General features: G+C 42.8%; 1 protein-coding gene across 3 annotated transcripts in view; it reads left to right on the forward strand.

The window, feature by feature from the left end:
* Positions 1–17,192, forward strand: part of lsp1a (lymphocyte specific protein 1 a) — a 26,470-nt gene continuing 9,278 nt past the window's right edge. The window contains exons 1-9 of one of the 3 annotated variants that reach the window (XM_058075659.1): positions 1–601; positions 825–1,052; positions 2,349–2,453; positions 5,264–5,605; positions 11,862–11,981; positions 14,048–14,288; positions 14,382–14,518; positions 14,605–14,839; positions 14,897–15,028. In XM_058075659.1, coding sequence (XP_057931642.1) covers positions 5,547–5,605; positions 11,862–11,981; positions 14,048–14,288; positions 14,382–14,518; positions 14,605–14,839; positions 14,897–15,028 — 924 coding nt within the window. In that variant the 5' untranslated portion in view covers positions 1–601; positions 825–1,052; positions 2,349–2,453; positions 5,264–5,546. Of the gene's footprint in view, positions 1,053–2,348; positions 2,454–5,263; positions 5,606–11,861; positions 11,982–14,047; positions 14,289–14,381; positions 14,519–14,604; positions 14,840–14,896; positions 15,029–17,192 lie in introns of all 3 variants that reach the window. The other 2 variants (XM_058075658.1, XM_058075660.1) reach the window with 2 other exon arrangements.

The raw sequence follows: 17,192 nt of genomic DNA on the forward strand, positions 1-17,192 counted from the left end.
TCTTTATGTTCTTCAAAAAAGAATGTCTGCTCTTATCAACTTAACACTTGACTTTCAAAATTTGACTTAGAGAAACCTGCTACGACATTTAGTGTTTAAGGCTTTTAATGTCAACTCACAGCAATGCATTGTAGAGCTAGCGCTAGCGTTAGCATTATTAGATGACGGTACGCTTGATGAGTGAGTCCAGCATTAACCTGAAAGTGATGGAAATACTCATACACATACACATAATAACAAAAATGAATATGAATAACAATAACAAGTACCATAAACAGCGTCTTTATTTGAGTCCAGAGTTCACAACAGCTTAAAAAGTCATGTTAAAAATACGAAAGCCTCAGTAGCGCCACTACAGGCAGGATTGTGAACTACACACTCATACGTAAACAAACTGCTTTAGCTCTTCTTGCTAACCAGCTCGCAACCAGGACCAAGATTCTCCACCATCAACCCAACAGAACCACTGACCCAAACAAAACTCGCATATAATAGCCAGATAAACACGGACATTCTACCCCCCCATCGTATGACACTCCTTACAAGGTGGCGGGGCCTGCTGGTGGGGGTCGGAGCGTCTGGTGCTTCTAAGGTTTCTTCGGTAAGCTAACTTTAACTTCCTTGGAGGATGAGGGAGGGGGTCGTGAAGAGACACCTCCAGGTTATATTGGGACCTGCTGATTCATACTTTTACACCCCCAAGAACCTCAGAGGGGGCCATTGTTTGTGTTGTTGCTGGTCAAGTAGAACCTCTCTAGAACATCAAGTGTGCTCAAAGGTTCCTTGAAACGTATGGGTTCTGACATGGTTTTGTCCTTGGTTAGGACTTGTGGGTGTAGAGGCTCAGAACCAAAGTCCTCAGCCCGGTAGAGCAGGTACTGGAGGAGAAGATTGGAGAAGAGCTGACCGCGCCCCACAGGGTTGAAATGTCCCCACATTTAGAAAAAGGTCAAATATGTTTACGCGGTGTGACCCGAGCAGCACATACATGGAGGCTGGCGATGCCTTGCGTATTTTGGGATGGAAGCTTCTGGAACGACTCGGTGCTGTCGGTAAGTGTAAATCTTTATTTGCTTACAAATCCCATGCTTAATGTAAGCTGTATATCATTAAGTCATCATATCATAAGTGAACGGTGTAACAGCGCCCCCATGCGGCCGACGAGTGAGCCTCAACCTGCAGACACCAGCACGTGTTTGGCCAGTAGAGGGCGTGTTTGTCCTGTTCTTCCTGTGAGCCATCAGCACTCCTGGTTTAATTCCCAGCTCCTCCTCCTCCTGCACAACCACCACAATCTTCTATGTCAGGGGTGTCCAAACTGCAGCTGGGGGGCCATTTGCGGCGGGTGAGGGTATGAATATGAAAGTAATGGATGGATGGATGAAAAAAAACAACAAAAGTTCAGCGAATAAAGTGAAAATATGGGAATGAAGTCAATCACATGAAAAAAAAATTATAAGAAAAAAGTTAAAATTGTTGTAAAAACAGCAGAAGTGGGAAAAAAAACAGCTGTCATTTTAGGAGAATAAAGTCAAAATATTACGGCAAAAAAGTCGGGTTCTAGCAAGGAAAAAACGTTGCAATTTAAAGAGAATAAACTTGTAAGGTTATGAGCAAAAATAATACCGTAGTTGCATAAAGTTGAAATATTAAATAATATCACATGTCATATGAGAAACAATTTGTTCAATTTCAATTTCAATTTGCTTGCGGAAAAAACACATTTTATGAGAATAAAGTGAAAATATGGGAATAAAATCATAATTGCCAGAAAACACTACATAAGAAAACAGTTAAAAGTTGAAAAATTAAAAACAGAATGAATGAAAAAAGTGTGAGAATAAAGTCAAAATATTAAGATGAAAAGTTGCAATTTTACAAGAAGAAACTGGAAATATTATGTGGAAAAACATACATCTTTTTAGTAGCTTAGAGCAGAAATAAGTGTTTTTTCAAAGGTCATGATCATGACCTTGAACGTGACCTGAGCAACCAAACAAAGCTTCAGCAGACAAACACGACCTGAAATGACTGAAGTGCGCAAGTCCCAGCAAGTTTGAGATGTTTTGGTTTTGCTTCGTCAAACCACTTTTATCGATATGGACACACTGACCCCCTTTGGGCTCATGGACCTTGATGAACCTTGATTGACCTTGATGGACCTTGACCCGCCAGGAAGTCAGAACTGTGCTTTTGTCTCTTTCAGCTGGGGTCTGGTTATTTGTTTTGACTCTGCATTGTAGTGGTGAAGAATGCCTTCAGGTCCACTTCAGCAGAACGTTCCAAGCTGTACTTTGGTTCCGGAAGTCTACCCTGTGTCATTCGATCTCTTTTCACATCACCGCCAGGTTCTGTGGGACGCTGTAGTAGGTGACCTCACGCAGCAGGAATGTGAGCTTTTTAAGGAGGCCGAGTTCCAACACGGGTGAAGGAGGACTGACTGGACTCAGAAGGTACCTGCATGTTTTTCAAAAAAGGACGAAATGAATTATTGGGATGATTTTACAGGTCCACTACTTTGCCACATGATGTTGTCAGTGCATTGACTCCAAAGTTGACTCCAAGTGGCATCATTTTGGCAAAGAAGGTGAGAAACACGACTGTTGTCCTGGAGAAAGCAGCATGGAGGAACATGAAGAGGTGTGCGTGTGTGGTCTCATTGTTGACACTTAAGCACATGGTCTCAGGTTGTAATGTGAGCCGATGTGTTGAAGGTCCTACGTGTGTGATGGTACAACAGACCAGGTGGTGAGAGGTTCTGAGTGGGTGGGTCACAGTGGCCACACAGAGGAACGTCCCAGCTTGTTAGTGTTCCAGGAGGAAAGCTGACTTTTTAAGATGTGTTTGGATCGGAACTTTGTCTTCGAGTGTTTTTCCGACACTCTTTTTCCGACAGCTTTGTTCCGGTACCCGTGTGCAGTGAGGTCACCTCCAGGTCACCTCCAGGTCGCTCTTTACGAGTCGGGACTTCCCACAACTTTAGTCTAGTCCAGGGGTGGGCAAACTACGGCCCGGGGGCCACATCCGGCCCGCCAAGTATTTGAATATGGCCCGCCTGTTCTTTCCAAAAATAATAATAATAATAATAGTAATAATACGACTAATAATAATTCTTAATAATTAATTAATAATAATTCATTCATTTTTTACCGCTTATCCTCACGAGGGTCGCGGGGGTGCCGGAGCCTATCCCAGCTGTCTCGGGGCGAGAGGCGGGGTACACCTGGACTGGTTGTAATAATAATAATAGTAATGATAATAATAATACTAATTCATTAATTTTCTACCGCTTATCCTCATGAGGGTCGCGGGGGTGCCGGAGCCTATCCCAGCTGTCTTGGGGCGAGAGGCAGGGTACAAAAATAAAAATAAAAATAAAAAAATTAAAAAAATAAAAATTAAAATAAAAAATTAAAATAAAAAATTAAAATTAAAAATTAAAATTGAAATTAAAATAAAATAAAATAAAATAAAATAAAAATATTAATAAAATTATGAATACAAATTATTAATATAATTTATATTTATCATTATTAATATAATAATAATGATAACAATAATCACAATAAATTTATAAAGCACTTTACATCAAATAAATGATCTCAAAGTGCACATATAGCAGACTACATGACACTTTTACGTGTAAAATATGTGTAAAAATATACGTGTACAAATGGACTGTCACGTGTAAAATACTATACAGTCTGCCCCCCCCCGGTCAATTTTATTAAATCAATGCGGCCCGCGAGTCAAAAAGTTTGCCCACCCCTGGTCTAGTCGGACTTTCCCGGCCTGAATGGTGAGCGATGCTGTCATGGCAACCGGTACATACTGGACCACGCTGGTGGTGATGATGTTTTTTACATTATTAGAGTACTATACATAAAATAACACCCCTATAGTAACCTTTCACTCCTTTTACCCAACAAATTAAACATAATAAGACATAGCAAACAACCTGTGAAATAAAAATACTGGTGTGCAACATTGCTAGATTTGATATCGATCCAATACCAAGTAAATACAAGGCCAGTATCGCCAATATGGATACCGACACTTTTTAAAAATGAAGGTGACATCATCAATCTGAGTCAATCTATAAATGTTCCAGTGCTAGTAGGGGTGCAAAATAGGGTGTGGACAGGAAGTGATGTCGGGGAGTTTTAGCTTGATTTGTGTTATGGCGTAGTTTTTTAAAAATGTTAATATTTCTTCCTCATTTAGAAATGTCATACTGTGGTAGTTAGATTTTTAGAGCCTTGCAGACATGGTATAACACCTCCACAGTCAACTTTACAATCATATTAGCCAATATAGTAGACATAATAAGAGATTGGGAGAGTTCTTTGTTTTATGCCCCCCTTTTGACCTCCTGTTCCTGTACATTACTGACACCTAGTGGCCAGTGTAGAATAGCACATATCATGTCTTTCAATGCATCTTCTGAATGCCTTATATTTTTGTATTTCACTTCATTTCACTTTTGGTAGCTACATTTCATTTAACATGCACATTTTCGTCCTAATAAATGATTATTAATTAATTATTAATTAATTATTACAGATTAATTTATATTAATATTTATATTAATTCATTCATTCATTCGTTTTCTACCGCTTTTCATCACGAGGGTCGCGGGGGTGCTGGAGCCTATCCCAGCTGTCTTCGGGCGTAAGGCGGGGTACACCCTGGACTGGTCGCCAGCCAATCACAGGGCACATATAGACAAACAACCATTCACACTCACATTCATAATTAACATGTTGCTAATTAACCTAGCATGTTTTTGGAATGTGGGAGGAAACCGGAGTACCCGGAGAAAACCCACGCATGCACGGGGAGAACATGCAAACTCCACACAGAGATGCCCGAGGGTGGAATTGAACCCTGGTCTCCTAGCTGTGAGGTCTGCGCGCTAACCCCTAGACCACCGTGCCGCCCATTTATATTAATATTTCAGTTAATTTTTTATGAATAAGTTACTTATTTGTCATATATTTATTATAGTATAAATTATTAAACTTTGGAACCAAAAAGCCTCCTTGGCTTATCCCCACAAGGGTTGCGGGTATGCTGGAGCCTATCCCAGCTGTCTTTGGGGGAGAGGCGGGGCTCACTGTACATTGTCCCTCATACACAACAAACACAAACTACACTTTCACCCTCCTCCTGTCAGCTTTCAGTCGCAGGCAGATTAAAGAGGGGGGGGTCCGGGAAGGGGGTTTTCAATCTGTGACGGAATCGTCTTTCATTCCCCCCACAGACGGAGACCACATGACCGTGGAGGATGCTGAATGAAAACCACATGTAGGACAGAAGGGGGAGGGTGATGTTTCCCAAACCTCCGTCCCTCCCTCCCTCTCCTGTGTGGGAGGGAGTTTTTCGGAGGGGCTCCTGACATTCCCAACAAGAAGAGGAGAGAGGAACGTGTGCGACGGGCAACAAAAGATCCAGCAACAGCAGCGCAACGCAACCTTTGGAGCGCAGCCGCATCGCCACCACAGCATCCAGGCATCGAGGAACACAAGAAGAAGAAGAAGAAGAAGATGTCCAACGCTCTGACGAGGAGGAACTCCAGCAAACAAGGTCTTCAGAACCTCATGAGGTAAACTTTGTATCCCTCTCTTTTGTCGCGAGGCGTTCAAGGACACTTTATCTCTTTATTCCTGCTCTCTGTGGCCTTACTTCCACACTCCCTAAGCCCCCTCGCTGTACTCCGGTGTGGGGGCACTGGGATTACTGGGCGGGTTTTGGGTCATGGAGGGTTTAATCAGGATTTGGCTCCATCTCACACAACAACATGTTTACAAGTGTGAGAAATGAAATGTGAGGCAGGTTTGATACCGTGGAGAAGAAGGAGAGAGGTTGGTGGTGCGTCCAGCTTCCCAGCATGCTTTGCGGCACTTGTATAAAAAGCTGCTAAATTGACAGTATTTTCAGTAGAACCCAAGGATGAGCTTTGATGCTAAGTAGCGGGCTACAAATTATGATTGAGTTTGGAATTTCTGCTGTAAGGAGGTGGTCTTCAACCTGTGGCGCATGTCCTTTGGACCAATCTAGTATAGGAGTAGTTGACATGAAATATTGTACTGTACTTAAATGTACATATTTTGGACTGATAGCAGTATTCACAGTGAAAGGTATAAACTAGGGGTGCAACGATGACGCAAATTACCCGTACTGTGCGGGTGAGCATATCAAGCGCTTCTTTTTTTACTCCTGCCTGTAACATCACGTCCTGTAGCTTCCCCAAACATTGGCGAAGAGGAGACATTTATCATGCTCCTTAAGATTAAGATTAAGATTAAGATATGCCTTTATTCGTCCCTCAGTTAAGCAGTACAAAATACACAATATAGAAAAATAAACAATATAAACAACCCAAGTAGTAACAAAATCAACAGTTTTTCTTAGAGTTATAAACAATACAGTATGTAGATAATATGAAACGAGATGAGATATATATACATATATATATATATATATATACATATACAGTAAACCTCGGATATATCGGATTCAATTGTTCCCACTGGTTTTGTCCGATATAAGCGAAATCCGTTATATGCGTATACCGGAAAATGTCCGTTTTAGTAGGGTGTATATATATATATACAGTAAACCTCGGATATATCGGACTCGGATATATCGGAAATTCGCTCACAACGGACAGATAAAAAAGAACCGATTTTTCTGTAATGCATTTCCAATAAAAATTCATTGCATATATCGGATTTTTTAGAACGGATTTCGCCTATTTGGGACAAAATCTCCAGTCCCGTTCCAATGCATTTCCATGAAATTTCCCTGGCATATATCGGATGGCCGCATCGTGGCGCTCCGATTCGCCGAATCGTGACAGGCCGCTATACGACGTCATTTGCAGCGTTTGCAGCGTTGCCTGCGCGTCCAGGTACATTGGAAACATAGTCAAGGAAGTGCCTTTTTATAACGGATAAAATCCCATTTACGCATATACCGGATATAAATCCCATATATGCGTAAAACGGACATTTTCCGGTATACGCATATAACGGATTTCGCTTATATCGGACAAAACCAGTGGGAACAATTGAATCCGATATATCCGAGTTTTACTGTAGTAACGTCTTCATATTTGATTAGGACAAATAAGAAGGTATACTTGGTCAAAGACAAATTTGCTCAGTACATCGTGTACACAAGCTAGTACACGTAAGGACAAAGTGATAGTAGTACTGCAGTAATGACGACTGCTTTGTCTGAATGAGAGTTGATGCTGAGTCGGCATGATGTCACGGAGGGTTGAGTCATCTGGAACAGGAACAGGAACAGGAACAGTCGCTGCTTCTGGTGAACAACCTTGTTAGGTCAGAAGGAGTCACAGTCTGATTGACAGCTGGGGGCGGGACCAAGTGTGTGGTGACATCATTGCATCGCCCCTAGGTGTGTATGTGTGTGTGTGTGTGTGAAAAAAAAGACATAATTTTAGGTCTGGTGTTGTTACCGTGACGACACGGCCAGGCTACGCCGATGGAAGGCCGATTGTACTTTGATGAGATACTTTATCAAACTTTTTCTTTTAGCGTTAGACGGACATTCAGGGGGATGATGTCATCCAGGAGGAATCCCTCACACTGGGAGTCAGCGAGATAAGATACCGAGGAATGTTTTTAATCTGGTTGAGTAACAGGGGGTCGAGAGACCACCCCTCCCCCCCCCCCTTCCCTGCCAGGTTGATGCAGGGAAAGTAAACAGCACACTTCCTGTTTTGCCATACGGAGGAGCTCCGGCCTGGCCGTGTTCCTGTCCGTGTTTCTGTCCTATGGAGTAGGGATTCTCAACATGCAGTTTTTAGTTCTTTCTTTGGAGTATTGGTTTTCTTCCGGGTGAGTGCCCTGATTACGGGTGACGGAAGAGTGGGCTTTCCCATCCCACACACAGCTGCAGATATCTGCTGGAGTGCCGTTTTTTGTGTGTGCGGGGGGTTTGGCCATCATCCACAATCCTTTTCAGTGCATTCTAAAGATATAAAAACAGATAAAAGAGGCGGCTAATTAATGCGCTTAATAGGACACACCTATTCTGCCTCGACCAGGGGTCTCAAACTCAATTTACCTGGGGGCCACTGGAGCTAGGGTCTGGGCAAGGCTGGGCCGCATCAGGTTTTCCAAAAAAAAAACCAAAAAAAACGCATTTATTAAAAACAGAAAAATATACAAAATTTTTCAGTGCTTTGGTTCCGATTTCCTACAATAAAAGCTCTGATAAAACATTCCACTGTTCTCAAATATCTTAATTTTTATTTTTCTGCACAAAAAAAATCAAGAATAAAGAAAATCAATCAACCAGTAATAAATATATATAATAATAATAATAAAAACTTAAGAAAGCACATATAGTTGGTGGGTAGACAAATGATTTTTTTCATATTAAAATGAACAAAGCATTATTAGAGCCCTGTAGACATGACAAAACACGACTATAGTCACATTTATACTCTTTTTATTTACAACATATTGCGCAACTGCAGGGTCTTGAGACACATGCTAACTCGCAAACTAGAGCGCTAGCGACCTAAACGGTAGCCTTCAAGTTATTTCCTTTAAACTTTAATATCCAAAAACTTACCACTTCCACACGGATAGGGAGGATAACTATTAACAGTTATTTAACCTTTAACATGAACATGAATCAAACGTAATAATTTTTTCTGGGTACATGATACCATACAGCATCCATATCAAACTTGCGCGGGCCGCACTAACATTAAACTTTCATATCAAGGCGGGGGCCTCAAACTAGTGTCGGGCCGCGTGTTTGAGACCCCTGGCTTAGACATTCATTCATTAATTTTCTGTCGCTTTTCCCTCACGAGGGTCGCAAGGGGGTGCTGGAGCCTATCCCAGCTGTCTTCGGGTCGAGACTGGTCGCCAGCCAATCACAGGGCACATATAGACAAACAACCATTCACACTCACATTCATACCTATGGACAATTTGGAATTGCTAATTAACCTAGCATGTTTTTGGAATGTTGGAGGAAACCGGAGTACCCGGAAGAAAACCCACGCATGCACGGGGAGAACATGCAAACTCCACACAGAGATGGTCGAGGTTGGAACCGAACCCTGGTCCTCCTAGCTGTGAGGTCTAGGGCGCCATGCCGCCCTCTGCCTAGACATACTGCTCTTAAAAGACCCCCAAATAGCTCCAATAAGGTTTTATGGTTTTCCATCCACGCTGTGAGCATGTAGTAACGGGTACATTCGTGATGTCGTACTTACAGTATTTTTACTTCATTTTAAGCATTAGTGAACTCCCATTATAGAAATGAACATTACACTTAGCGCTAGGCAGTTTGGTGTAGTGTGGTGAGGTGAGGTGTCACTACACTGGTAACGTAGTTCTTAGGCGTAACAATGCTAATACCAAGAATAATAACAATGTTGCAGTAGCTAATATGCAGGTCATATTGTGGAAATTGAGCATCCTTAAGAGTGCTTCTATGATTTGGAGGATTTCTGAGTAGCGTTAACAAAAGGTTGTGTAGACGTTACAGCAGACCTGCTAACTTGTACACGTTTTTCCTACTTGCAGTACATTTTGAATTTGTATCCTTTGCATGGGAATTTGCAGTTACGTCCCTAAATTTGAATTGATGAGGCACCCGCTTGTGTAGAGTGATGTTTAAGTTTAAGTTTATTCTTTATTTCCTGTGTACAAAGGAAGTGTAGGACCGCCCCCCCCTTCCTCATTCAGGACACCTGCAGAGTCGTGTTGGCGCTTGCCGTCTTGGTGCTTTCATGGTACAGACACAAAGGAAAGACATCTGAAGAAAGTATCGATGTTGTCATCACAACAAGATGTCATGTTTGAAGCAGTCGTGAGTCATCATCATCATCATCATCATCACCTGGCTAAGCACATGACTTGACTGGAGTCACCTGAGCTAACAGACTCAAAAGCAACAAAATACAATACAATGGAAGCTCTTGGCTATAGCCTTTGATAGCTGTTTTGTGTCTTATTAGTCAAAAAACATTGAAAGACAAGTCATGCAGTGGTTAGGGCAGGGGTCTCAAACTCAATTTACCTGGGGGCCACTGGAGCTAGGGTCTGGGCAAGGCTGGGCCGCATCAGGTTTTAAAAAAAAAAAACAAAAACGCATTTATTAAAAACAGAAAAATATACAAACTTTTTCAGTGCTTTGGTTCCGATTTTCTACAATAAAAGCTCTGATAGCTTAAACTTAAATAGCCAAAAACTTACCACTTCCACACGGATAGGGAGGGGGCCGCATCAGGTTTTTCCAAAAAAAAAACGCATTTATTAAAAACAAAAAAATTTAAAAAACTTTGCCTTGGTTCCAATTTTCTACAAGAAAAGCTCTGATAAAACATTCCACTGTTATCAAATATCTTACTTTTTATTTTTCTACACAAAATAAGATGAAAAATTAATAAACAAATCATGAATAAAGAAAATCAATCAATCAGTAATAAATAAATAAATATAATAATAAAACGGCAAATAATAAAAACTTAAGAAAGCACATATAGTTGGTGGGTAGACAAATGATTTTTTTCAGATTAAAATGAACAAAGCATTATTAGAGCCCTGTAGACATGACAAAACACGACTATAGTCACATTTATACTCTTTTTATTTACAACATATTGCGCAACTGCAGGGTCTTGAGACACATGCTAACTCGCAAACTAGAGAGCTAGCGACCTAAACGGTAGCCTTCGAGTTATTTCCTTTCAACTTAAATAGCCAAAAACTTACCACTTCCACACGGATAGGGAGGATAACTATTAACAGTTATTTAACCTTTAACATGAACATGAATCAAACGTAATAATTTTTTCTGGGTACATGATACCATACAGCATCCATATCAAACTTGCGCGGACCGCACTGACATTAAACTTTCATATCAAGGCGGGGATCTCAAACTAGTGTCCTGCGGGCCACATTTGGACCCCTGGGTTAGGGGTTACACTGGCCTGTAGGTGTCAGTAATGTTACATTGAAAAGACATTACCTTACATGACATTATCTTAACTGCATGGAGTCAGCCATTGATGCAGACTGCCGAGAAAGTTCTCCTCCCATTCCATGTGGAAGTGGTTTATTTTTTTTTTCTTACTTTGTCCTTCCTCCCCATTCTGTTTAAAATCCTTTCTTAAGTTTAGATAAATTGGAGGCTAGCTAATTAGCTTGGTACCATGCTATGCTTGAATTGTTCATTCATTTATTTTCTACCGCTTTTTCCTTACGATGGTCGCGGGGGGTGCTGGAGCCTATCCCAGCTGTCTTTTGGGTGAGAGGCAGGGTACACCCTGGACTGGTGGCCAGCCAATCACAGGGCACATATAGACAAACAACCATTCACACTCACATTCATACCTATGGACAATTTGGAGTGGCTAATTAACCTAGCATGTTTTTGGAATGTGGGAGGAAACCGGAGTACCCGGAGAAAACCCACGCATGCACGGGGAGAACATGCAAACTCCACACAGAGAGATGGCCGAGGGTGGAATTGAACGCTGGTCTCCTAGCTGTGTGGTCTGTTCGCTAACCACTCTTCCACCGTGCAGCCCTGCTTCAATTGGTGAAATCCAAAAACAAAGTGCAGTTCCCCTTTAAGCAAAGTTGATAAATCATGTCTGTGAGGCCCCCCGCCCCCTCCCTGACCCCCGGGAGGCCTGTGGGTTATCTGTGGCGCTCCGCACCTCTGTCCTTTTTGCTGACAGGAAGTGAAAAGGACAAAGCGTCGGGATGGCCAGGAAGCGGTGCTCATCGTCAAAACAATGCGGCCAATGAGAACCTTCCTCGGGCCACGCCAACTGACCTCATACCCTTTCACCGCAGGCTGACGGCGCAGAGGAGCATCGAGGATGCGGAGGAAGTGGAGAGGGAGCGGCGGCGGCGAGTTCGTGAGGCCTCCTGTCGCAGGAACAGCGACTCGGCGCCAGCGGAGGAGAACGACATGTGAGTAAGCTCGCCGTCGTCTTGTGCCGTCGGCCATCTGCGGGTGATCACGGGAAGTCATCAAACATGTCGGATGAGACGCGACACACACACATCTGTTTGTGCCGCTGACACCAGCGCCAAAGAATGTTGACAACATGGCGTCCTCCGTGTCCCAGCTTGCAGGCCCACCTTGTACCTGCTCACCCTGAGCCCCGCCTCCTCCACAAAGGAGGACGTTTTTCAGCCGTTTGTGTCTTTGAGGCAGATAATCTCAGTTCTTATTCAGGGTTTTGTTTGTTTCTTTCGGCTTTTTCTGGTTTCGGGGTCGCCACAGCGGATCTTTTGATTGACGTTGAAAAGGGGGAGTCATGAAGCCATCTTGAGAGGAAGAACCAGAAGGAATAGGACCTACAACCACACTCATAATCACAATGCTGAATAAATTCCAAACAACACCTTAGAGAGGCCTGGACTCAGGAATAAACAGTAAATACAATATTGCACAATACTGCCCCTTACAGGACTGGAGTGGAACATCTCTTTTGATGTAGTCCCCATTCAGCCTTTTTCTAAACTTTATTGACATATAACTTGTTTACAGTTTTGTGTTCTCTATTTCTTACATACAGAAATCACATTAGCCGCTAAGCTAATCGTACTGTTCATACAGCATCACTTTAGCCGCTAAGCTAGGCCTATCACGATAATTGAGAAATCAATTAATTAAACGATGGGGAAAAAAGCAAAACGACAATTATTATATCCATTCATTCATTTTCTACCGCTTTTCCTCACAAGGGTCGCAGGGGGTGCTGGAGCCTATCCCAGCTGTCTGGGTCTGGTGGCCAGCCAATCACAGGGCACATATAGACAAACAACCATTCACACTCACATTCATACCTATGGACAATTTGGAGTGGCTAATTAACCTAGCATGTTTTTGGAATGTGGGAGGAAACCGGAGTACCCGGAGAAAACCCACGGATGCACGGGGAGAACATGCAAACTAACCACACAGAGATGGCTGAGAGTGGAATTGAACCCAGGTCTCCTAGCTGTGAGGTCTGCGCACTAACCACTTGACCGCCGTGCAACCCACAGAGGCCATTAGAAAAATGTAAATTTCCATTTTGCCTAATGGAATTGGGTGGAATTGAACCCTGGTCTCCTAGCTGTGAAGTCTGCGCGCTACAATTATTATATAATAAATGAATTTACATTGAGTTTACAATTTTGATGAAATGTTTTAATCTTTTAGGTATTTTATCTTTTCTGACCTTTTTCTTAGGTATTTTATCTTTTTTTATCTTTATCTATCTTTTAGCTAACATTATAATACATGATACTACATGATACTAATGATACTAACATGCTAATGCTAACATTAGCATGATAAGATGCTAACATGATACTAATGATACTAACATGCTAATATTTACATTAGCATGATAAGATGCTAACATGATAATTCATGATACTACATGATGCTAACATTTCATGAAGGAAAGGTCCATTGAGGCAAATCTTTAATAATAATAATAATAAACAATATTATTAATAATAATAATAAATAATAATAATAAAAACTTAAGAAACCACATATAGTTGGTGGGTAGACAAATGATTTTTTTCATATTAAAATGAACAAAGCATTATTAGAGCCCTGTAGACATGACAAAACACGACTATAGTCACATTTATACTCTTTTTATTTACAACATATTGCGCAACTGCAGGGTCTTGAGACACATGCTAACTCGCAAACGAGAGAGCTAGCGACCTAAACGGTAGCCTCCGAGTTATTTCCTTTAAACTTAAATAGCCAAAAACTTACCACTTCCACACGGATAGGGAGGATAACTATTAACAGTTATTTAACCTTTAACATGAACATGAATCAAACGTAATAATTTTTTCTGGGTACATGATACCATACAGCATCCATATCAAACTTGCGCGGGGCCGCACTAACATTAAACTTTCATATCAAGGCGGGGGCCTCAAACTGGTGTCCTGCGGGCCACATTTGGCCCGCAGGCCGCGTGTTTGAAACCCCTGCTTTTAAGAGCTTCCTGCTCCTCCAGGTACGACTTCAAGCCCAGCAGCTCTCCATCGCTGGAGGAGGACGAGGGCTTCAGCGACTGGACGCAGCGGCGAGAGAGGCGGAGGCAACAGCGCCTCCAGGAGGTCGTCCACATAGGCGGAGAGGACAAAGAGGATGAGGAGGAACGCAACTCTGCAAACAAAGCATCCCTTGAAAACACCTCCATCACGGCCTCCCGTCGCCTGATGCAGGATGATGATGATGATGATGAAGACGTGCAGGTGAGAGAGACAGGAAATGACACCATCATGAACGTTATTTCATTGCATCCTTTTAGGATAAAATTGAGGAAAGGTAGCGCTTCTTGTGTGCAGGCAGAAGGAAGACAGCAAGTCCAAGTGGCGTCCACGTCTGAGGTTTTCCTCGTCCAAGATCCCAAACACTCCAGTACGGACGCAGACCAGCAGGAAGTGACATCGTCCCCAAAGAACCAATCAAAGAAGCCTAGCAGGTCGCTTGTCTTGTGTTAGCCTGTCACACACACACACAAGTACACACACACACACACAAGTACACATCTTGACATGTGTGTTGTAGGTCGAGCGAGCACGGCGAATCAGAGGCCGAGCGCCACCTGGAGAAGATCCGCCGAGGCCTCCAGGAGAAGGAGATCCAGGAGGCGGAGCAGCAGCTGAGGCGTCGGCAAGCAGAGGCTGAGCGGGAGCAGGAAGAGCTGAAGAGGAGGCGGGAGCAGAGGCGCCACGTCCGCGAGGAGGCGGAGCAACACAGGGAGGAGGAGAAGGAGCAGCAGCGGCGCATCTCCAAAGAAGAGGTGACCACTGCTCGCCGCCGTGATGGCGACGCTCTAACTTTGCTCCTTGATTGACAGGAGGAGCGCCGGCGCATGAGGGAGGACACGGAGAGGAGGAGGATGGACACGGCAGAGAGGACGAAGAGCATGAGCGAGCATGACGCCGACGAGGCCTTCAGCCCCTTCGGCCCCAAGACGCCCACCCACAAAGTAAACCTTGTTGTCGTGTTGCCATGGCGATGAAAGCCCGAAACTTTTGAAAGCCATCCAAATAGTTAGCTCAATACTACATTGTTGTAAAGGGCAGCGCTAGCTAACGGCCCGTACTTCCTGGAGACTTTTTGGTAACTGAACAGCGGACGTTTTGTGTCGCCTTCACAGCCGAGCGCTGCGGACGCTGCTCGTAAGTCACATGACGCATGCTGTCATCGCCTGCGTCACTGTCGTGTGCAGAGAGTTTGGGTTTCTGTCATCCTGTGCACACGTCCTGGTCCTCCTGAGGTCCTCAGGGATGTGAGGACGCATCCTGAGGACCTCTCGGGATGTCATGTTTGGAGTGTGCATGGCTCTGCATGGGTTTTTTTATTTTTGCACTTGTTTGTCCACATTGAAATGACTTGGAACATGCACTCACTGTACTGTACTGTACTGCAATGCAATGCAATGCAATGCAATGCAATGCAATGCAATGCAATGCAATGCAATGTAATGTAATGCAATGCAATACACTGTACTGTACTGCAATGCAATGCAATGCAATGCAATATACTGTACTGTACTGTACTGTAGGAAGACTACATTTAAACTCACGTGACTGTCATCAGCAATGCCTTATACACTGGCCAATACTACGTAGTATTTATCTGTGGGAATATTTAGTACATGTTCATTTAGTTAAACAAATCAAAGGAGCCAACATTGAAATTAGGCAAAATGGAAATTTCGATTTTTCTAAAGGCCTCTGCGGGTTGCACGGCGGACGAGTGGTTAGCATGCAGACCTCACAGCTCGGAGACCCGGGTTCAATTCCAATTACTCGGCCATCTCTGTGTGGAGTTTGCATGTTCTCCGTGTACCTCGGTTACCTCCCACATTCCAAAAACATGCTAGGTTAATTGGCCACTCCAAATTGTCCATAGGTATGAATGTGAGTGTGAATGGTTGTTTGTCTATATGTGCCCTGTGATTGGCTGGCCACCAGTCCAGGGTGTACCCCGCCTTTTGCCCCAAGACAGCTGGGATAGGCTCCAGCACCCTGGTGAGGATAAGCGGTAGAAAATGAATGAATGAAAGAATTAGTTATAGTTACCAGTTACTAGTTACAAAAAAGTAACTGAGTTACTCCACTACAAAAGTAACTAGTTACAAAAAAGTAACCAATTTACCCCACTACAAAAGTAACTAGTTACTAGTTACAAAAAAGTAACTGAGTTACTCCACTACAAAACTAACTAGTTACTATTACAAAAAAGTAACTGAGTTACTCCACTACAAAAGTAACTACTTACAAAAAAGTAACTAAGTTACCCCACTACAAAAGTAACTAGTTACTAGTTACAAAAAAGTAACTGAGTTACTCCACTACAAAAGTAACTAGTTACAAAAAAGTAACTGAGTTACTCCACTACAAAGGTAACTAGTTACAAAAAAGTAAAAGGTTAATTAGCGACTCCAAATTGTCCATAGGTATGAATGTGAGTGTGAATGGTTGTTTGTCTATATGTGCCCTGTGATTGGCTGGCCACCAGTCCAGGGTGTACCCCGCCTTTCGCCCGAAGACAGCTGGGATAGGCTCCAGCACCCCCGCGACCCTGGTGAGGATAAGCGGTAGAAAATGAATGAATGAACGAATTAGTTATAGTTACCAGTTACTAGTTACAAAAAAGCAACTGAGTTACTCCACAACAAAAGTAACTAGTTACAAAAAAGTAACCAAGTCACCCCACTACAAAAGTAACTAGTTACTAGCTACAAAAAAGTAACTGAGTTACTCCACTACAAAGGTAACTAGTTACAAAAAGTAAAAGGTTAATTAGCCACTCCAAATTGTCCATAGGTATGAATGTGAGTGTGAATGGTTGTTTGTCTATATGTGCCCTGTGATTGGCTGGCCACCAGTCCAGGGTGTACCCCGCCTTTCGTCGAAGACAGCTGGGATAGGCTCCAGCACCCCCGCGACCCTTGTGAGGATAAGCGGTAGAAAATGAATGAATGTGTTGTGTCCTGAAGTCGTCAGCCAATCAGAGTGAGCATACAGCCTCACCATGACGGGCGCTATTGCAGTGAGAGTATATTCTTTTTCATGGAACATTTTTTTAAATCTTTTTTTGACAAAAAAAATTATAATAATATGCAAATAATTTATTACACAGTG

Source organism: Doryrhamphus excisus, chromosome 6, assembly GCF_030265055.1.
Source record: "Doryrhamphus excisus isolate RoL2022-K1 chromosome 6, RoL_Dexc_1.0, whole genome shotgun sequence".
Lineage (NCBI taxonomy): Eukaryota > Metazoa > Chordata > Actinopteri > Syngnathiformes > Syngnathidae > Doryrhamphus > Doryrhamphus excisus.